The following is a 23,628-nucleotide window of genomic DNA, read 5'->3' as shown; positions in this document are numbered from 1 at the left end:
TCTTTTCAGTAAATCTACTTTCAGATAACAAGGTTTGCTATCAGTGCCAAGTGTTACGTACATCTTTCCTTCTTTTAGGAGGTTATTTTTCTGTTAACATCACATGGGACAGCAACATACTAATATGAGAGGGAGGAAAAGATGCATGAGTAACAGTTTTGTCCAACCTATCATCATTTTTGCTTCGTGGAAATATCTTATGATGTGATTTAAGGTAGCTTGTCAGCTCATGAGAGGATCATGAGCCAAGGCCAAACTCATTAGTTCAAGCAACATACTATGAAGGCATACGAATGACAATTAACCGAAGTTTAGAAAGCATCTGGAAAGGAAGAAGTAGTGCCAAAGGAAATGATCATCTTTATTATGCAACAAAGAGACAAATAGAAAATAAAATAACTTTAATCGAAAAAAAACAGAAGGTAAAATTCCAACATAATGTAGCATATTGAAACCATACACAAGGCAACATGAACATGAAAAACATTGTTCAACAGCAATGTCCCAGTAAAGGTTTTTTATGTTCTGAGTATAAGCATGACCTATTACAAATACACAGCTTTTTTGTGCACGTTTTAAGTTTCAGTGAGAAAGATCATGACCAGCAGCAGCATATTTAATTAGATCGTTCATTTTCATTAAACGCTTACCTAGTGAATGTACTGGATGCAATATCTTCATATTAGAAGTATAAAACATTAAGCAAGGCAACGCCTACCAGTACAGATCTTAGTATACACAAATAAAGAGGATAAACAGTTTGCAAGTTTTTTATATTGTGTTTGTAGCCTTTTGGTGCTTAAAAATGTGCATTTGAGTCTTTCAGCATTTAAACATGACCAAAATGCTACTTCAGCAACTATGCACCGAGTGACAACTAATTATTGCTATAGAAAAACATGTTTCCCAGAGTTTTAAAGTAGATGTAAATATATTTGCAATTGTCAAGGTTATGTTCAAGTAACAGAAATAACTAGTTCCAGTGTCCAAGAGGTGTTCTGAATCTGTATTGGCTACAGGCATTTTTTGCCAGATCAGATAAATATTTCACTGAATCTAAAAAAAGTTTAATATAACTATTAAATTCCTTAGAACATTTATGCAGCAATAAAAACCAAACACCACGGTCATTTTATCTTTAAAAATTACAACTTTAGTATCAGGCTACCTTGAAATTTCTTTCTGTTTAAGGACACTATTTCACAGCTAGCTTTATAGAGGAAGAGAGAAAAAAAAATCTAAAACTTTTCAGTTAGATCACATTTGGAGTGAACCACACCAAAACAGTATGTGGTCAGAACAAGCACTAGAGCTTACAGAGTGAGAACACTCAGATAGGAATACGAAGGCAAACAAGAAAGGTGGAGCACCAGTTCGAATTCTGGCCTTTTGTCAAAATATCATATCAAGCCAGTAAAAAAATACCACTCATGTTTTATAAAAGGGATGTTAATTTTTAGATAGCTCTGAAATAGCTGGGTTTAGCTATATTTTAGCCAGCTGATTCCTTCAGTGATGTTTTAGACTTTTTGAAAATAGAAGATAGAAATTTCAAGTTACAGTGTATTAGCATTTTAATTCCAACACTCAACATACTATAACTAGGGTTCAGTTTTGAAACCCATTACATTGTAGAATGAGGCATTTCAACCTTAACAGTTTCAGAATAAGAGATGTTTTAGTATTTAAAGAATAATCAAAACCTTGGAGAGCAAATGGGAGAGAGGGTACAAGAAGCAGATTGTACTTCTGCTGCACTACTGATATTATTACATATAACTCATTAACTAGACCAGAAAAATTACTGGGTATGCTCTTCACCACATTTGCAGTACGCATTAAGAACAACAGTTTGCCAATGGATGATAGTAATGCAACATGAAGAGTCAGTCCTAAAGGTACATATTCAGAACTCTCTCTGTCTGAATCTCAAAAAAGTTATCTGTGCAGCTTTATTTCCCATTCCTCCCATCAGTATTAAATATCTGAACATTATTTAAAAAAAATTGATTTTCTATTTAAATTCAAAATTGCCTAGGTAATTTTTTTCCTCTGATTTTAATAACTGTCTTGCTGGGGGTATGGTTATCTAGAATAGGAATATGTTGGTAATTATTTTAAAAGAAGCTTTTCTTCTCAACTGTTTTTTCAAGTCTTTGGATGCAGTAGGTGTTGAAGTTCTCATCAGTTTTACCAAAATAAACAAGTTAATTTCTGAGCACTGGTAGGTCTGAAGCCGATTAGTTCTCTACTTACACAGTCTCCCAAGAAAGGCAGGCCAGAAGCAAACCCAATATATCAGGAGAATGGTCTTCATGAATAGTTGGGAGTACAGAGAAAACTCTTCATCCAGTTTACTAAGTAAGTGTCCTACTTTAGTTATGCTCAAAAAGGGAAAACACATATGTAATTATTCCCAGGCAATGGCATCATCCTTTCTCAGTGAAAGTGAAAGAAACCTCCTCTGCACTGCTGATCTACGCAAAACAAGTATTCTGATTTCTTACATTGGCATTATTTTCATTTACATAGCAATGGTAAAAAACAAACCACAACATCAAATAAAACTTTGTCCTTAGGCAGGAAGAAGAAAAAATTATTATCTCACAGCTATCTTAGTAGATGAAAAATGAACTTAAAAAAAATTCAACAGTGCAACAGAGCATCTTTGCATCGCTTTCCAACATGCTGTTTTCAAATTGTTACTGGTCAGTTAAAATATCTGTCATTAACATAAGAAACTGTGTAATTAACAGAGTAGTAAAAGTTAAAGACAATCATGACAACTGTGAGATGTTTCAAAAAGGTCCCTAATTCCACAGGGACAGATCTCAGTAAAAATGTCTAGTTTGAGTTTTAGTAAAATCACTTACGAAAAGTCCTTATCGGCGTGGAAAAATTAAGCCTGAAAACTAGTTACTGGATTCTATTTTTATTAATATATGCTTCAGATTACCAACAAAATTAATGCATTTTTTTTCTCTCAGTCAGTAGGATGAAGGGGGCCTATACTTTAAAAGTTCACATGACAGGATTCTTGAACTGCGTTTTGGTATTGGGCTTCTTCATCAAGCTGAAGATTCTAAACAAAATGAAAACATCATCAAAATACTCAAATATTCAAATACACAAGAAGCACCAGAGTCTTTACTTTAATCATTCATTTTCCACAGTTTAACACAGGAATTGGCATGTGATACTTGGTGGTACTTGACGGTTTATGTTGCACAGTACCTTTTATTTAATCAAGTAAGTACAAGATCCACGAGACAGGAGAAGAATCAGATGATTGGGACAAGGCTCATTAAACAGAAGGGTCCATCTTCTTTTCCTGGCTCAATTACATTGCAGAAGAGTCAGCTCAGGAAAGCTGACTGTGTCATACAATTCTTATACCAGGGTTTCCAACAAGCAATAACCTTCTCCATTAATAAACACTAAATGTGATCCCCAGACAACAGTAATCACAGGTTGTGAAGAATATACTGCTTAAATTGAGAAAGCAAACCTGTATCACAAAAGATGGGTGGTTAACCTCACTACTTTTGGAGAGCTGTATTCCAAGATGTTAATATGCCAGAGTAATACACCTTTTTAGTGCAATTCTGGCAGCTTCCTCAAATCATAATTCCAACCACCAGTTCTATATCCTCAAACAAGCAAGATGCACTCATGTTGAAGAGCCCAGTCCCAAGTCAATCTCCAAGCTCTTCTTATCTTTGTCGCAGATCACTCAACACAAAGAACATACCTTATCTTTGTGTTCATTAACCTGTAAGGGTGCCTATGCCTCAACTACTATGTTTATCCCACACAAGGCTAAAGCAGTGCACCCCAAAGTCTGTTAAATACTCTAGAAACTACAGCTTGAACTCTCCAGAGACCTGATCCTACATGCAGGACTCATCTGGCTGGCTTGACTTACTATGAGCCCAGTGACTAACAATCTGCTTATGTAGTTTTGCAGCTACTCCAAGGCCCCTTACTCCAAGGGAGCCCTGAAAGAAGGCAACCAGACCAGTGATTTAATGTCACGTCTCTTTTTCATGTTGCAGCCCCTCTCACAACATATTGGAAGAGAGGCTGTAGCAGCACACCAGCTTGTAAAGCTGCACTTTTAAGTCCTGAGAACAATGGTTTAGCCACTTCTGCCACAATAGCTACAAAATGTCAATAAAACAGAGTAGCATCTATGATTCCCTCAGAAGCGAGAGACTGTTATAAAAGAACAAATAGTGAAGACTGAGAACACTAAGCTAAAGACTTGAGTGACCAGTTTGGAGCATAGCTTAACTGTTGACAACACCTACTCCCAATAGCATTCCATGCAGACAGCACAAAGTTAAGAACAGACAGGCCTATTACAGACTTCTGCCCAGAGCAGCAGCATAGTGTGTTACTGCTCTAAAGAAATTTAATTGACATTTGTATTTCTAGAGAAAAAAAAAAAAGTTACTACTTGTTCCCAGACATATCAAAGACAAGAAAGCTTACCACAAATTCTCCATAGTCAAACTGGTGTCTCAGATTTAGATGGCTAACAAGATTTCTGGTAACCTGGTTAGAATCTGCCCAAGGAAGAGATACACAAATAGGACAGATCTGAATTTGGGAGAAAAAGAGAGAATTAAAAAAAAAAAAAAAAAAAAGTTACTGGTAATGCAGAATGCATTAAAAACATGTTCTATAGGAATAACTAGACTATTACTCATCCACTATCAAAATACAGTAAAATTGTTTACAGAAAATATAGTTTGAGGTGTTCCTTTCCTCAGTGGTGTAGCATTCAAAAATTAAATTTTAGCTTGCCAAATTTGTTAGTGTTTCTCTAAGAAGTGAAGGATTATTACTTCTGTCTGTCACTCCCTTTGCCAATTTCCATTACTTTCTTTACTACATTTTAAGCAATCACTGAATCCTACTTACTGTTTGGAAGGATTTTCATAGGGCTGAGATGATCAAGTAGGTGAAAAGAAAAAATAACAGTTCCTAAACAGATGAGAAGACTGGAAAACCAAACAGATTTTTCTCCTCCACTCCTTCTGATAACCTAAGTAACCTTAGATTACTTCCCAAGTAACTGTAGGTTTCACATGAAACAATAACTATGTTACAAATGAGATTCTGTAAAAACAGATCTGAATTACTAAGTGAAAAGGAACTAATGTCAAGCTTAGAAGCTGAGTTTGTTTCAACTTGAGATAAATGAGACAGTCATGTTAGAAATGTCTTTAAAATGACCAGATGGCCAAGTGTTTTGAGTTTAAACACACTGCAGTAAAATACAGTGTTTTTCTGAAGACTACAGCAACCTGTGTAGATATAGACTAGTTATTGCATGCTTAAATTAATTTTCACATAATTAAAATGAAAGTATTAAAGCATTAAACATTAGTAAAAATATATTTTAAAAGGGGGGGTGACTACTTACAACAGGAACTATCTGATAAAGATGTCTATTATTACAGTGATCCAACAAGCGCTGCCTGGTAAAATTGGCTTCCTGACACAGAGGGCATTTGAAGGTTGGATGTCCACTGTAAACAAAAATACACAGCATTAAACAGCAAAAAAAAAATGTTTTGGAAGTAGTGTTATGAAAAGCTTAACTGATCTGTTACAAGAACTTGGGAAAATAATGACAAATCAACAACAAAAAAAATGCCATTAATAACATAACTGTGGACCTAACAGAGCTCCACTGATACTTCCAAACTGCAAATGTAAATCAAATTTATTACTTGTACATCTAAATGCATTCTTTTGAAACTTGGACTTCAGAAAATACATTTATTTATTTTTTTTTGCATTGCAGCTGCATCCTGTTCTTACTGGTAATATCTTTTAGTTCAAATCCTTCAGGAAAGTACTGAAAAATTCTGGTATATGGATGCAAATGAAGAAGAAACAAAAGATTTTTCTTTTTTTTTTTCTGTAGCTTATTTTTTTTAGGTAGTAGAAGCTTACACTGATTGTATGGATCTGTTGTAATATTAACTATCAAAAAAAAAGCAGCCTACCTTGTATCTCCTTGAAGTATTTGATTATTAGCCATCCCTCCGTTATCAGATATTGAATCATTCCTGCTACTTTATATGAAATAAAAAAAAAAAGTTAGGTTATTATTGTCATCCACTATCAAGATTTCTTAAAATTTAGTAATAGCATAGTAATATATAGTTATATATTTATTTATTATATGTAGTTATATACTTATTACTATATTTATATATTTATTACTACATAGTATTAATAATATTTATTTATTTATTATGTATTTATTATGTATTGACTACTAGGTAGTAATAAATATATATGTGGTAATATATAGTTACATATATTTAGTAATATATATTTAGTAATATATATATATCCATATCCATATATATCCATGTATAGTCCCATGAATTTCAAGGCAAAACACACTATGGCACATATGTTAACTTCCACAACTTTTCTTTTGGATCAAAGCATGTCTCAGTATCTAGTTACCATGGTCACCCTTGGTGGACTACCACATAATTTTATAGGAAATTGGTATACCATAAAATAAGCATTTAGTCAACATGAATGGTAGTGGAGTTTACAGCCACATAACTCAAAAGGCATTTTGAACTATAACAGCATAAGACAGATAGCATTTTATAAGTTTTTTGAATTATGTCTATGTAAATAATCATTTAACTATCACGTGTTTGTCCAAGTCATTTAAAATTTTCAACTACAGCAAGAAAAATTTCCTCATGTGGTGCACAATATCAATTTCCTAAAATAAGAGTGACAAACAGGAACATTTTATAAAGTACATTTAACCGTATATGCACCTCAAGTTATGCCAGAAGAAGCTGCTCAGATATACTGAGATATACCACCCTAAGAACATGAATATTTATGATCACAAATCTGGTTACAATACATTTTTTATACTTCTATAATGTTACAGGCACAGGTATTCTACTGTGGCATAATCAATAATTGTATAACAGTATCCAGAAGCTTCAGTTAAACATTGCTACAACTAGTTCTGGTAACAGTTTGAACTTCTGCTTTCAGTATACTGGTGGATTGAAAACCAAACACACAGAAGTTCAGTGTGCTAAAAAGAGGATGTCAACACACACAGTAAATGAAGCACAAGCTACATGCAATAAAAACTCCATGAAACTAGTATGTAAAAATGGTCTTCAAAAAACCTCCCTCCCACTGTCCCTTCCCTCCCCCCCCCAAAAAAAAAGCGTATCAGTCAGAAGGTATGAGGAAGAAAGCTCTTTAGCTTTACTGTCTGAAAGCAAAGTGGTAAATGGCATTTGATTTTATGGTGTGTAACATGCTGGCATTCCTTATACCTCTCATAAGAGATCAGTTCAAAACAAATTCAACCTGAAAACAAAAGCTTGCACAGTAGTGTTTTGAAACAGGATAACCACTAAAACAGACTTATGAAAAGGGAGGGGGGAATAAAAGAAGGGAACTTCCTTGGGGCTAGATATTATCAGATCTGTTGCAAAGCAAGCTGCTCAAATGCTGTCAAAGCAAGGAAAGTAAGTTGGAAATACTACATGTTTTTTGTTGTTGTTGTTTTTTTTTTTTTTTTAAAGAGCCCCTAGAAGACATTCCAAGCCATCATGTAGAAAGGTTTTCTTCTGTGTGCTGAGTAAAGAAAAACATCTGGAAAAACTGTAATTTTTTGAAGTGTAATATAACAGAAGATAATTATTATTAAAAGAAAACATGTCCTGGGGAAAAAAAAAAAAAAAGTCCTTTGGGGGGAAAAAAGATGCATAGTTATACATAAAACACCCTGATTACCTGTTCCCTGTTGAATCTTGGGAAATCTGTAAGTTTGGAATAATAGAAGAAACACCATATTCATCCTGATACTTCTTACACGTTTTATAATGCTGTCTCATCCATGAAAATCTAACCTGTAAATGAAATGCCAAATTATTCATATTATACTGAATAATCCAGGGACAGAAGGAAGAGAATTCTGCCAACAGAAAGCAACGCATGCAGGGATTATTTAGACATGATATGCAGCAAGAACTCTTAACTTGTGCCTCCCCTCTCAGGATGAACATTTTCCTCCCTCGCATAAGATCTTCCACTCCTTTTTTTCCTATAGAGCTTCTATCACTGTGAGACTGGAGAATGTTTCCACTCCCCAAACCTTCTACAGCCAGACAACTGAGAAAGATCTCTCAGGAGTGCAAGATGTGAGTGAACTCCACTTGACTGAAACAAAACCATGGGAACTACACCTCTCACATCCAAGATCAATTACTGATGAGCCACTGTAGGGAGGGGCCCTGAGGATGTCAGCACCACCGCTCCTTGTCTTCTCTGGACCACTGTTACTCTATTCAGAGCGAAATCTTTTTGCATTAGGTGTGTTCTGACAATGTACAACTTTTCTACTTAAGGAGAAAAAAAAAAAACACAACATAAATGGAGGTAGATGAACAACAGCTTATAGCTGCCTATCCACTTTAATGCAAGTAAGACAGTAATGAATTGCCTAGATTTTGTCAGAACAAAAAGCTGCACTGGACATGGCCTAAATCAGAATCTCAGGTCCAGCAGCACTCTGCCTACAGGTTTACAAGCTGAACAAGACCACATCTCATGAGCCTGTGCCTAAATTTCATTAAAGTTCTTCTGAAGATCTGCTTCATTCTTCCTTTTAATTTACCAACTTGTTACTGTTTCTTTCTCCCAGTTGTTCCATCTGGATGTATCAGGTGGAACAGAGCAAAAAGCCCACCTTTGCATACTGGCAGACCCAAGTCCCAGCTGAAACCCAACTAACATAAAGACTACCTGGATCGGGTGAAATCTGATGTAAATAAAATGGGTCACTAAAATCCTGGATCCGGTTATAGCAGAAGGCAGATTATTCTAGATTTCAGTGGGGTCAGGATTTCACACAAAGTTCTGATGATAATGCCCCCATCACAAAATAAACGGCCTGATGTTCTGTGGTGCAGGGAGAAACATCCACATGATTGTATGTTACGTACAGAATTAAATTACAAACAAAAAACACAACTTGAGTAAGTTTTGAAGTAACTCTAAGCACTTTCATTTCCCTACTGAAAGTGTCTGAGGTTTTCCATACATCTCTAACTTTCACTTTCAGTCACCTAACTTTTATTTTGCCAGTTTTATAGCTATATCCAGTTTTCTCATTGTTTTGGAGGAAAAACTGGCACCCCACTCAGGAAGTCACTGTAGACAATACAAGATCTTCTTTCAGTTTACATGTTAAGCATACCTAACAGGTAGCTAATGGTAGGCATCACGTGCCTCATATATACAAGCCAAACAAAACTAAGTCCAAACTACTACAGGCTTTTTTTTTTTTTTAGCTCCCAGACATGAAAGGCACACAGTAAGAGTGTGTCTGTTTAAAAATAAGAACAAGGTTATTCAACTTTTTGTAAAGTTTTACTCTACCTGCTTCTCACAGCATCTACAGCCCCCAGAAGCTTTCTTCATATTGTTTTCAACATCTAGAGCCCTTTTGGGATAAGATCTTTCTTTTTTAGTCACACTCCCCCGGCAGAGAGGACAATGTGTTCCACTTTCTCTGATAGCTGTCAAGAAGCACTTCCTGCAAAATCTAAATTGAAAAGTTACCACAAACACAGATTAGCAAAGTGAAAAAAGTTAGATATTTGTCCTTCAGAAGAAATGAGTGATTATTAGCAAAAAAGTGATACATCACAGACTACTGGACAAAAATCTTTATAAGATAGACATAAGAAAAATGAATGGTGCTTACAAAAGAAGTATATGGAAATTAGGGGAAGCTGGCAATGAATTTCAGGTAAAGATCTTACTATTTTCTGTCTAGTGCTCCCGAGCTCTACACTGGATTGATCATTAATGAGATATTAAATGGTGCAGCAGGCACGTGACACTGGAAAATCTTATCAGAGTAATTCCTGTTTATTGTCCTTAAGTGGAGCCAAAAATACCGCCAAGCCTCATTTCTGTAGTTTTCCCAAAGATTTCAGTTCGTTCACTTCTGCGTTTCTCCTCAGGCTTCTTCGCGAAGCCTTGTACACCAACTATCAAGGGTACCTTGCCTTTCTACTAACCACCCTGTATGGTTAAGTAGAGGAATAAATTGTGATTAAACGTTCCTCTAGCAAGGCATGGATTTCCAGTAGGAACCGACGAAGGGAAAGAGGGAATAACTGACCCACGCTCCCGTTGGGAAAGCGAACAGGGGGGCACAAACAAAGCCCAGAAGTGCGGGGGACACCTCAGCAGGAGCCAGCCTCGCACCGAGCCCTTGTCAACCTGCCTTACCTCGGGGCGCTGCCTGAAAACCGGGCTGGAGGTGGGGGGATGGGGCGAGGGAAAGAAGGAGGGCAGGGAAATAAAGCGCAGCGATACCCACACATGCTGGCAGTTGGCGGTCCTCACGGGCGTTTTGAACACCTCCTGGCACACGGGACAGTAGAAATCATCCTCGTCGAAGCGCTGCGCGGCCGCCTCCCCAGCCATGGCGAGGCGCCGGGGCCTCGCAGCGCGCTGTGGGGGGGGCCAGGAGCCAGCACCCCCCGACCCCCCGCCGCGCCCCCCGCGGGGCCACCAGAAGATGGCGGGCGGGCACCTGGCGCCAGGTGGGCGGCGGCGGAACGGGAACGGGAACGGGGACGGGGACGGGGACGGGCCCGGCACGGCCCGGGCCCGGCTCGGGAAGCGCCGCCGCCGCCGCCACCGCCCCTCAGCGCTCGCTGCCCGCCCCCCGGCCGCGCCGCTCCCCGCCGCTGCAGCCGCCGCCCTCGCCCCCTCCGCGCAGCCTGCGGGCGGCTCAGCCGCGGCTCGCCCGGCCGGGCTCCACGCTGCGCCCAGGCCCCGCTGCCGCCGCCTCCGCCGCCACCACCACGGCTTCGCCCGGGGGACAGGGGCGGGACCGGGGCCTGGGGCGGGCCTGGGTTTCCATGGCGATCGCCTCCCGGCCCGGCGGGACTCTTGTGACACGGCGGGGCCGCCTCGCCTCGCCTCGCCCCGCACGGCACGGCACGGCCGCCCCTTCACCCTTCACCTCTCGCCCCGCGCCCACCGCCGCTGCCGGCCCCTTCCCGGCCCCGGGCTTGGGGACGGCGCCCGTGTCCCCAGGGCGTGCGGCTCCCCCCCACCCAGGGTGCCCGGGCTGTGGTGCCCGCCGCCAGGGGGCTCCGCCGGGCCCCGCTGTGGCCGTGGGTTTGGGCCCCTGGGGTGCTCCTGGCAGGAGAAGGTTGTGCCGCCCACGCGTCCACCCGCTGCGAGCCTCACGTCCCTGTCCTCACCTCTGTTTTGAGTACGGGGCGGCTGCAAACAGCGATGTGGAAAAGCATAAAGCGAGTGCTGGCCCCTCAAATTGCGAGGGGAAGCGCTGCAGGTCTTGTATGGGCACCCTGAGTCTCCGGGAGATAATAAAAACCCACAGCCAACCCAGCTAAGTGCAGACATTTCATCCATGTCATAACATTCAGGAGCTTCAATTATTAACTAGGTGAACGTTTTCCAGTTATGCTGACCAGCACTAATAAATTCGGGACTTTGTGTTAGGAAACTCTTGAGGTATTGAATGTTCTGCAGCTGGTGCAGCACTGTATATTGACAAAGCTGGATTTCGGTAATACCTCTGCCTAATGAAACCCGTAGCCTACGCAAAACAAAAACTATGCGTGTGCCCTTTGCTCCGCTGTAAGGCATTGCTGGTGGAACACTGCCTAGTGCTGAGGGGACTGCGCCAGCAGCATCAGCTGCAGAACAGGGTTCAGAAGATGGCTTATAGAAAGTTGGCCCCATGCGGCCTCACACGGGCTATTCAGGAATGCACCTGACCCCTCACTGTGGCCATCTGGATGTCATCCAGCACGAGAAACACATCAGCTCTTTAGTTTTGAGCAAGAAAGACCATCAGGATAACCAAAAATTAGTTACTTACTTTCTGTGATACTTTACTTCGTGTACGGAGTGCTTTCCATATACACATACCCATCATCATCAAAAAAATAAAAGTAAAAATGCTGTGTTATGTCTAAGAATTAAATTAACTTCTTGTGATAGGAAAGAAATAAATGACAAGTACAAAAAAAATACAAAAAAAAAAACTATAGATTTACTAACACCAGCAGTATTTCTATGTGTAGTTTTACTGGTATTAGTAATATTTAGGTCACAATTTCTACTTACTGAATCATACTGACAGAAACTTCTAGCAGTAAGCCAGCAGTTGTTATTTATTCCACAATAACAAGTTGTAAGAATATAATTATAGTGATACAGCTATGCCAACAAATTACTCTGTATTGAGAAGACTTTGGACCTGCTAAGCCCATCTAGCACTGACCTCCTCTGAACATAACTTTTGGCAGATAAACAGCAAACAAAATGCTGGCAATGTTTTAAAAAAGAAACAGATTAATGGAGATTGTATTTGTTTGAGAATATATTAATTTGTAGATATTACATTAGTTTGTAATAAAACTAAGATTCAGGTTGGGCCTGGTCTCTCTGGGCTGAAGATAAATGTTTCCTTCACCTTCATGTTCCTTTTCTCCTTGGGACTGCAGCTGTCTCTACCACAAGTAGATGTCTAGAAGAAATTGCTAGGTAGGAGCTCTCTCTAGCCTGTGATTAAATTTTTAGGGAAGAGAGAGTACAAAACACTAAGCCTTGTGGTTCACATATGCCTCTAGCTCTTCAAAACAATTTGGGCTTCAGACATCCATCGGAGCTATTTATGTTGTATCTTTTGGTCATCAGCAGTAAGAGGCAATGCCCCTGTTCTCATCTGGGCCCATGGCTTGGAGAGGAAAGAGGGAACCAGAGGAAACAGTAGTTGGTGGCAGTGACCTCTTCGGTAGTGTAAGAACAGCCAGAAGAAGACACCCAACTACACCTTGAGTGGTAAAGAGCCTGCAGAACATTTTTTTATGTGTCTCTGTGCACCTGTTCGGGCTGTACACAGCTGTATAGACAAATTCAGATATGCCTTACTCATGCCATGAAGCTACATTAAACAGGAAGAGTTACAGAAGGCCCAGTTTAGGCACTACAGAGCTGCCCTGTGTTATTTGCTGGGAGGGAGGTAGCATGGCCTTCAGCCTCAGCAGGTGAGGCTTCCACACAGCCATGGGCCTCCCAGCCTTTTTGGTTTCCCTGTAGGACTTCAGGTAAGCATGTCATCAGGCCTCAATTCCTCAATCTGTAAAAGGGGAACAGCTTTTAATCACCAAATAAGTCTGATGTGAAGGTAAATTAATTACCACAGGTAAAGAGGGTTACGTTCTCTGAAGGCAGGTGTTAAACAAAAGCAAAGATTTATTACTAAAGGAACATGATAGGTCCATTTGAACTTTGTTCAGGAGACCGCAGTATTTATTGATCAGTAGCTTTTGGCAGGGGGAGAAATTGTGCTGGTGACCTCAGAGAAGTAAACTACAGGAAGACGTGTCCGAAGGCATTCATGCTGCTGCTAACATTATTGTAAATCTCGATCCTTTAATAAAGCTGTGACCTTGGAGTAGACAACTAGTATGCCACGGAGCGATATATAGCATGGCACCAGCCTTGTAAATCTTACGTAGTTTTTGCCATTGACGTAGACAACATGTAAAAAGAAATCAGGCAGCTGAAGTTTATGAAACACATTTATTTGAAGGAAAGCATTTTAAATCAGAATTTTTAGATTAAATGAAATCAATGATCCTGCCAACTTTTTATTCCTCAAGATAAAGTGTGTTTGTGAAATGAAATTTTGACAGTGAAAACTTATAGAATTGCTCATAAAATTTTGCAGTTTGCTGGGGGCAACTCTCACTGAAAAGGTATGTTTTAAACCACCTTTGCACAGCTGTTTTACAACTTTGTACAACTACTTTTTGTATAGATGTTGCTTTGTGTAACTATTATTTTCTTTGCTTTCCTGGCAATGTTGCTGCTGCAACAGTGCATCTCCTTGTCAGTATGAAAAGGGCAGCTATCTGGAGTTCTGTGGGAGCTGTCAGAGACAAGACATATAAGCAGGAGGGGAAAGAGAAAACTGTGTAGCTGCACAGTGATCAGGAGGTGCCATGTGCAAATCCTTTTCTTTTGCCAGCTGTCTCTGTATTACTACCTACAAAGAATGCTTGCAGCCTCTGACAAAATTAAAAAGAACATTCCTCCAGAGGGAACTTAATTCCTACATACAAAGAATTCTCCATACATAATTCTCCATACATTTTTTTTCGATGTGTAGAAGCTATAAGTCCAATAATTTATATACCAATCAATCTGACTACTTTGCTTCTAGAACAGACTTTTTTTTTGGTTCCCACAATGTTCGTGCTTTGGAGCAGCACTGTCCATCTTTCTGACTGGGAAGTTTTCACACCCAAGGACAGTTCTCAAAGGGAAAGGGAAATAAATTTCTCAAACTCATGAAATGTTGAATCTTTCTCTGCCCAGAAAGAGTCCCTTTCTGATTTCAAGAAGAACTTGCAAGGACCTAAAGCCTGCCAGGCTTTTCCTTGTTAACATATTACCATTGAGCTACTTTAATCACTATACATGCTTCTGTGTGTGAACATGAATTTTAATGTCTTACAGGTCAACTGCATCTGTGAAAGATACTATGTTAAAGTGCACATATAAAAAGAGTGTTATTAATCTTATAGTCTTATTGCCCTGTCAATATCTTGAATGGATTTCTATTTTCTAATCAAATATTCACTTCTTGCTATTCTTTCAAGATGTTTTTCACTTACTTACCTTGCAAGTTGTGAGCCTTATCTTTCATATGCTGGAAATGGAAACTCGTGTACATGCTTACAGGGTCAGCAATGCTGTTCTTGACAGTAGGTAGTATGCCTGATACTTTTTTTTTTTCTGCTTTGTTTAGTGCTATAGCATCTGAAAAGCTGTTGTTTGTCATCTACCTCCAGCATTGCATTGTCACCATCAATATCCAAAAGACCAGCCTGCTCCTTGAATGGTGTTGCAAATAGATAGGTGAGGTCACTGTAAAAGCCAGTGTATCTGTATATTGGACTATCAATGAGTTCATAACCATTTGTTTTCTGTAAAGAAGCTGACAATATTTCTTTTTATCCTTACAGATTTTTTTATTTTTTTTTTTACAAAATTGAAATTTAATTTAAGAAATCGATTTAGAGACAAAACAATGTTTAAGGAAAAAAGAAAACCAACATTTTTAGGTCTAAGCAAGTTGCTAACACACCATTAATTGCAAAAGGATAAATGTTATTTTCCATTTTTATCTACAGAACATGTTCTTCCACTGCTATTCAGTACTCTTTATGTGCTGCTTAGAGTATTGACACACACATATTCTGAGAATGACCCATCCAGCACACTTTCAAAAAGAACTACTCTGACATTGTTTAGAAATAAAGAATAAAGGGATATCATATTGAAAGATACTCCTAATTAATGTTTTAACATATTTCATTTTGACTGTTTGGGTTACCAGTCAACAAAATACTGGTGTCAATGGGTTTACATTCATGTTCAAAGTTTACTGTCTAACTTTCTGCTCTGTAGGCGTAAGCAATGCAACACAGAGCAAGACAAATCATTATGCAACTTGAAATAAATGAGAATGTCAACTGCAGAAACACATGGATTAAGTGATTCTGCAAAAGCAAACAATGCTAACGCTATTTGTTAGAGTCCAATTTGGTGATGCATGTTATATTATTGTGTATATAAATAAATACTCAAGTCATGCGAGCTATCATTAAAATGCTATCATACATAGTTCTGCTTCTGTTATGTGCTTTAATTATAGGTTAAAAGTTTTAAAACGGTTCTTCACTTCTGCCCTCCACTTGGACATCATTTTATTTAATGCTTTTGCCTCATTTTAAAATAAAATATTTATCTCTTCCTTTGGCATTTTGTTTACATGAGTATCAAACACAAATATAGGGAAGCATTAACTAATATTCTTGAGAAATTTTAAGAGCATGTTAATGGTTGTGATGCATTTTCTATCTTACAGCCCGTGCAGCCAACAGCTGAAACTCCTTTCTTAATTCAAGTACAACTGTGTCATGTTTGGTTCTTACAGAATACAAATGGATTGTTTAAACAAGTTTCATTTCAACTATGTAGGGCTTCATTTGAGGATCTCCAAATACTTTATAAACACAAGTAATATTCGTACTTGTTTAAGAAATGAGATAATCAAGAACCTTTGCCTTGCCACACCATTAGGCAACAACAGAACAGAGGACAGAAACCGTATCTTGGTATCTGTGAGTACCTGACTATGCTATCTCTGTAAGCATCTGCCACACTTTTTGACTTCATGGTGCAGTTATCTGCTCAGTACTTTTCATGACCTCTTGTTTGCAAAAGATAAGATATACATACAGAAATGAAGCCCAGTAGCTTCAAAATACGAAGACTCACTATGTAGCCTTCATAATGGAATATATATTTTGGTTGAAGATGCCTTATAAAATTTCTGCTTAAATTACTTGGATCTGTCCCAGGTGTTAAACAATAAATTGGACAACACTCTAAATAAATGGAAGGAAGTATTCAATTTCCATCTTGGAGTTCTTACAAAAGAACATGTCACTGTTTAAAAAACACAAATGTAAAATAAGTGGGTCTGTTATGGCCAAATGGCATTCTCTGAGCAACGTGAATACTGCTAGGGACAATGCACTTTCAGGTCAACATCAATTATGCTAAACTCAGCTGTGTAATTTGTGCCTCCAGACATCCCAGGGATTGCTGTTCTCTACATTTTATGGCTAATGTATTTACTTCCTCTAGCTAACAAGAGATTAGACATGCAAATGCTTTTGTTTTATACCAAACAACATTTGTTTGTCACCCAAACCATTTGTTTATCCATTTGTTTATCATCCATTTGTTTATCATCCCAATAATAAATTAGTAAAAAATAACCCCCATGCTTGTTGAAATGAGTCTGTACTCTCAGTTGGCCTCAATCCTACAAAGACAGTCACAGTAAGACCTTTCAGCCTTCATAAACATTCAGAATTAAGCTATTTATGTGAAGCTATCTCAACCTTTAAAAAACAAACAAACAAACAAAAAAAAACAACTATGAAATACTCCATACATAAGCAGTTCTCAAATTATAACCCCAAAACCCAGATTAGCATGCACAGCAAATGCTGCACAGGAAACTGAGTTAGGTCACTAGAGAGAAATAGCACACACGTGATTTTAAAGCACACAAGTCACTGTAGCTAATAATACTCATTGTATTGGCTGTAAGTAAATATTTTAAATATTATGTGCATCCACGCTTGTCTGTGACAGCAGGGGAAAGGGAAAAGATAGGTGTGGTTTTCCTGCACTGTGTAAAAGGATTAAGTAATTAATATATTTATGCTTGTCTATTTTCTCCTATCAGTAATGGTTGCTAGAATTAATCAGTCTAGCATGTGAATACAGTAAAATATCTACATATGCACATTACCACTGCTCTCCTTTCTGATGTGCAGTGAGATAAAGATCCATTAGATCATCCTCATCTGTGTCACACTGACATAAAGGACAAGAATATCTGGAAATAAGAGGTAGGATAGTGTTAGTGGCAGCAGATACAAGATACATTTTTAGTAGTACAAGTAATAACAAATGTGTTTAGACTTCTTTGGCAAGATATCATTATACATTTCTTTTGCCATCGCTAAAATGTAGCATGGGTGTATGACGTGTAGCTAGGTGTGACGTATGCTATGTTGGCTAAAGGTCAACTTTGCTAATGTACATTGTGCCAGCATATCAGGATGTTGATCCAAAAAAGCATTCTGAACCATGACATTAGTAAAGAATGGGTGAAAATACTGAATACTACAACTATAGACATTTGACAAATGCATCATTTAATTGCTGTGATACACTCGGAGCACGTGTGACCAAACTACCAATTCCCAGGAGCCCATATTAAGCATCAACACTTCCTCTCAGAGGATTTCTATGTCATTTTCTGTAAAAAATATGATTCTGTTTCTTGGTGGAGGCACTGTTTTCAGGTTACTGAAATTGCAAAATGTGTGTGGATTAAACCTCAAGATTTTCTGAGTATCAAAAGAGCAGTAACTGAAGAGCAGATATGTTTTCTTAGCTAGCAACCTAAATAAAGTATCATTTAAGAATTCAAATAACAAAAAAATATAAGGACTTTGAATTCTATAAATCAGAAAAACAGTTTAATGATGATGTCAAAATTGCTCCAAATATATAATAGACAAAACTAAAGCCCTTTGAACTTCAAGACCTCAATCACTCAATCACTCTAGGATTATTACATGTCTGACCTGCTCTAACAGGTCTTACCCTGAAAGAGAATGAATGGGACAAAAAATCTGAACTTTCGACATACATGTGTGTATATAAATATATATACATACGTTTTATAAAAATGTATGCTATAAATATGTAAATAAGAAAAGCTGTCAGTCTTCTATAGGGAATTCCACCAATCTCTCAGTATTTGCTTACTAACAGTGGTTATACTTGAAAACTACTTCTGAGGAACGGATTATTAGAAGTGAACCAATTGCATTTACGTTATTAATGTCTTATTCACTCTGGAAATAACTAACATTTTCAAGGACATTTTGAAAGCAAGCCTATTTTTTCCCAAGAAAAATAACAAAAGGCTACTGACTTGCCAAAACACGGTTGTTTCTACAAAACAGGTCACACCTAAGTTCTATGAAAAAAAACGTAACAACCGCAAACAAAATGTATTGTTTTGGGATCATATGTTAGAAATAACATCCATTTTAAATACCATTTAAATATTATGATTTTAAAATACTAGTAGTTCATCTTGAATTCTACAAAACACAAATAAGTTCTAATAAAAATTAAAATAAATAAAAAAATAGAGAATTCTTCTGCCAGTTTGACTTTACTATATGGGATAATAAACTCAAAAGCACTTTTGCAATGTCTTCATCTTGTTACAGCATCTCCAAGCTCCTGTACAGGTCCATATTTTTCTATACATTGTTCACAAGTTCTCCAATGAACTCTAATTTTACTCAGACATACCAAAGAAATGAGAAGCAGCAGCTTGTTAAGTTTTGTACCATGTGCTATTCATGCATTGCTCTGAATGTTTTTTTGGTTCAAAGCATTATTGTGGCTGTACCTAGGGAAGAATATTCATTTCCTTCTACTACTGCAATTCCTCAAGCATTATGCTATTGGTTCAGTGTTATTCAAATATATTTTCTAATAATAGCATTCAGCTTAAGAGGCTAAAGGGAGTTAGACAGAAATAATTTTTAGTTTGTGGTGATTTTATTTGTTCCTTACGTTGGCCCTTAATATTTTGGAATGAAATTTGGGAGGCAGTAGGGATACCTTTCTAGCTTGCTGAGAGCTCCCGTTTCACATCTTCCTCTGTTTTTAATGGTGAAAATCTAGACCAACTCCGTTAAAACCAAAAGTTTTCCAAAGCAAAAGCCCAGTTCTGACCTCAGTGAAGTTTTTTATTGCTGCTGCTATAAGCTCTCCTGTTTCCTTTAACTCAGAACCTCTATATAACAAATCTTTGAAACACAGTCATGAGGTATTTCCCATGAAGAGAAACAATATGAAATTATGCATACTCACCTTGCTGAGATAATAAATATTAAGTATAATATTGTTATTCTATATTTATAACCTTTAAACATTAATGAATGGCCTTGCTGAATCTCGATGAAGAAGTTTCAAATAACCCTGACCCACATGCTTGTGCCATCTCCTCACTACGGATAATCATTCTGACTCCAGATGCAGCAGAATGAAACATGCTCTTGCCTCAGTCACTTAATTGCAGTTTCCATTCTCCACGCGGAAACTGCAAATGAAATTAGGTTTATACCAAAACAGCAGTCCCTGTGCTGATATGTCTGAGACAACACATGAGCATTTGCCAAGGGTAGTCTGCCAAATATCAGAAACAATACGCAGAGGTACCTTGATGCTATTAAATGCACTCTCCATTTCAACGTACCTTAGTGGCCTCACTGTTGGCTTTACACAAGAAATACAGCCAACACTATCTGCAGCCATAATAAAGATTATGAACCACTGCGAATATCCATACTCAGGTCACTTGTTACACTCTACCACTGACCAGTGAAAAGCAGTGCTCAAACTCTACCAAGTACAGAGAAGCTCAGCTAAGCGATACAGGGCTCAGCACTTCCTAACCCCCCTGTTACATTTGTGTGGTTCTGCCAAACCTGATTTTTAAAGCATTGAAAGCAAAGTCAATATTTAACTACTGTTGATATCAAGGTATTGGAGTTCATGCATTTCATTCTTAGTTTTAAACAAATCTTTCCCTGTTACAAAATCCATGGTAAAGAACCAACAGTGTTAATAACAAAACAAACAAACAAACAAACTCCACATTTTTGCTGCTCTCCTTATGCTCTCTGTTATTCCCCACAACCCTAGAAATAGCAGTCTTCCTGAAGTTCACATGTTTACTTGCTGGTTTACGTTTTGCATTATTTTCACACTGCTGCTGACAGATGAGAAAGATTGAAGGGTATTGTTTCGCAGTTAGCAAGACAAAGGAAATGATAAAAGCCAGACATGAATCCAGTCAGAGAAAAAAAAAAAAAGAGGAAGTAAGATGTAAGCTGCACAATCTCCTCCCACAAAAGAGCCCAGGCATAAAAATAAGAGTGTGAATTAAATCTCAGTTAACTGTTTTTCCTATTGATGTATGCCCTGTCCTCCACCACAAAGTCATCTTTACATTTCTGGTCTGCACCTCATTTTGATGAACCTGTTATTTTCCAGTTCAAAGAGCAGCATTTTCAACTTTGTTTGCATGAGTAAATGAAGTTTCACAGGCCTTAAGAGAAAAGGCTCAGTGTAGGTAGCTTTACAGAAAGGTGGGAATAAAAATAATAAATTAAAAAATAATCACAACATTCTATATCATTATTCCCAATTTTAGCAGATTCACAATTTTAGCAGATTCACAATTTTAGCAGATTCAGGATTTTTACAATTGGGCAATTGAAGTATTAAAAAAAGCCATTTGCCCTTTCTCCAGCCAAGCTAATGAAGTCAAGAAGATTCATTTCCTGTAAGCTTAGGCTTGAGCTTAATATTTGCAGTGGCATTGGCGGTATGCTTTAGAGCACTTTTAGATAAGGATCTTGGTAAGTCTAGCAAAAATCACAACATTTATTCTTCCGTCATCATGCTGGTGGAGATTCTCTGTTTAGACTTGCTTTAAAAGGAGTCATAATAATGTTTGGTTCTTGTGCATGGGTAAATCTCTGGAATTATTTAGTAATTAGTTCAAGGTTGCAAACCTGTGTTTGACATTGGGAGCAATTTTGGTATATTTTCTTCATTTTCTTGGCACTATCAGGAGCTGGAAATTTTTCAGAAGGATATTAAACATGGCAGTAAGGGCATGTCCATGCATTATTCTTTAAACTTACAGAAATAAAGGAGTGACAGAATCTATATAGAAAGAAACAAAACCAAACGTTATAGTCACCCCAAAACACGCTTCAAATCATTGAGTATATATAAAAACAAATCAAAATTTTTCACCACATAATGACAATTCCAGTGTAACATTACAGGATATTTGTTCTTCTTATGAAATGCTGTTAAGAAGACTCCAGGTATTGTTCCTGCAGCAGCTGTGGAACTGGTTACTGCAGCTGCTTTTAGAAAGCTTTTTGTAAGTTATGGACATGACAGATGAGCTTTGGCAAGTCTTCCTGTAGAGATTTAAGACATTACTGCTTTTCACTATCTGAGCACCATTGGAGAGCCCCAGTGCTAATGGGACAGGAGACAATTCTTGCAGTAATTGTCAAGGTGATTTGTATCAAGTCAAGATAGGCATCAGAGGGGTCTCAGGGACTGTCGCAGCCTGGGGCTGCATGGAAAGACAAAGGCAAGCATGCACACTGACTGCCAGCCGCCCTGGCTTTGGTAGAGCTAGAAGATGCTATTATGTCAGACTGCAATCAGCAGCGAGTACATTGTTCAACCTGGATGAGTGTGGGATCGACGAACAGATGAGCAGGGTGGTGGCAGAAGTCCTTATACCTCTGCGATAATTCTTCACGTGTGCTCCAGTAAGATGTTGGCATTGCACAGAACCAGGTTAGAAAGTAAAAAGCAGGAGCATCTCCGGTTTAGGTAGTTCTGCTTGAAGATTTAAATGCAATAGCTTTCAGAAGGCAGCCACCTAAAGCCATAAATCAATGTGCCCATTTGCCATGTACACAAACTAGCCAGTACCAGTGGTCATGTTGAGTCAATTTAAGATGCCGCCACTCCCACCTGCCTGTGCTGCCCCTGTGCTGAAGATCATCCACCTTCTGTCACCTCTCCCCACCTTCTAAAGCAGCAAAAGGTTTCAAGTGCTTCTCTCTCAGATACTCCTACTCAGTTTGGTGTTTTAGTGCAAGTCCACTTGCTTTCGCAGTTAAAGCTAAAATGCTGATCTTTGCACTAGAGCTGCACAGTCACAAGTCTGCCTTCCTCCTGCCAGCCCTGCTGTGTAGACAGCCACTCCAGCAGAGAAGTGAAGCTGGAAGCTGAGGCAAAACCTAAAGCCACTATAAAACAGCTTTCCAAAGCTCGTCTGCCAGTGAAGTCTACAACAGCATTTCTAACATGTCTAACAGCCTGTGATCCACCTCCAGGAGGATTCCAGATGTGATCTCTTCTTTGGAAGCCTTCTTCAAATAGCTCCATGGAGCCCTGTCAAATCCCAAGTCAGACAGAAGGTGGTATTTTGCAATTACCTCGCAGGAGTATAAATGATTACACAAAGTGCAAAGAGAGTACAGCCAAGACCCAACATGCTCTCTGTCCAAGGATAAACTGAATTGTTATACATGGTTTGCCCATGGGCAGGTTTTAACTTGGATTAGTCCTGTACTTTAGACAGGGTTGAAAAGGTTTCCTTGTTTTCCGCCAAATGAAATAGTCTTCTCTAAATACCCTGTACAAGGTTCACTCATGCTGTCTGAGGGCTTTCCCCATTTAATGTCACAAAACAAAATCAGATTACCCTTGTCAATTTGTTCACCCTCCCCCTAAAACACAAAAAAAAAAAAAAAAAGGTAATGTAAAGGATACAAGGAAAGATGAAAGAACACTTGCATCCATGTACTATACACACATAGTCTTTTGTTATTGGTCAGTGATTTGTTCTATTGACTGTAAAAACAATTAGAATGAATTTCAGGACCACCAATGAAAAATTTTCCACCCTTAACCCAGTGTATCTCTCTTCTGTATTTGCTCATTGCATACCTAGAGGTAATAAATAAATAAATAATAATAATACAAAAAAAAAAAAAAAAAAAAAAAAAAACAAAAAACAGTTCAGGAAGAAAAAAACTGAGCCTCTCAGGATATTTTCCCTGAACTATAAAGCCCCACTTTTTCTCCTTCTGTATGGCCTCCAAATAACTGAATCAAGGCTCTATTAGAGGCTGCATGGACACTTCTCAAATCCAATAAAAGCTAATACACTACTAGTTCTTGAAGATACTGAGGGTGTTGTAAATAGCTGCATTTTTAGGCATACAGATGTGTGCATGTCACAGCCCAGAAGCACATAATTTTCCAGGAGCT

The 23,628-nt window shown here is 38.3% G+C and overlaps 2 protein-coding genes across 4 annotated transcripts; both read right to left on the bottom strand.

Moving 5' to 3' along the window:
- Positions 1–337: 337 nt before the first annotated feature.
- On the bottom strand, positions 338–11,045 carry RNF138 (ring finger protein 138). Of its 3 annotated transcripts, none has more exons than XM_072034637.1 (7): positions 10,409–11,045; positions 9,457–9,622; positions 7,810–7,925; positions 6,021–6,086; positions 5,432–5,537; positions 4,495–4,602; positions 338–3,082 (listed from the first exon to the last, which is right to left on the bottom strand). In XM_072034637.1, the coding sequence occupies exons 1-7, from the start codon at positions 10,513–10,515 to the stop codon at positions 3,014–3,016; spliced, it is 738 nt and encodes a 245-aa protein (XP_071890738.1). In that variant the 5' UTR covers positions 10,516–11,045; the 3' UTR covers positions 338–3,013. The 3 variants fall into 3 exon arrangements, with proteins under 3 accessions (XP_071890738.1, XP_038030869.1, XP_038030868.1); XM_038174941.2 differs by having other exon boundaries at positions 4,495–4,568; positions 6,021–6,089; positions 10,409–11,041; XM_038174940.2 differs by having other exon boundaries at positions 6,021–6,089; positions 10,409–11,036.
- A 7,912-nt stretch (positions 11,046–18,957) lies between these two features.
- Positions 18,958–22,885, bottom strand: RNF125 (ring finger protein 125). The gene is given in 3 exon segments (XM_038173674.1): positions 18,958–19,077; positions 21,333–21,486; positions 22,791–22,885. Coding segments are annotated over 3 exon segments (369 nt in total).
- Between the last annotated feature and the right edge of the window lie 743 nt (positions 22,886–23,628).

Source organism: Anas platyrhynchos, chromosome 2 (genome assembly GCF_047663525.1).
Source record: "Anas platyrhynchos isolate ZD024472 breed Pekin duck chromosome 2, IASCAAS_PekinDuck_T2T, whole genome shotgun sequence".
Classification (NCBI taxonomy): domain Eukaryota; kingdom Metazoa; phylum Chordata; class Aves; order Anseriformes; family Anatidae; genus Anas; species Anas platyrhynchos.
The sequence above is the reverse complement of the archived record's forward strand: the minus strand, read 5'-3'. Positions and strand labels throughout refer to the sequence as shown.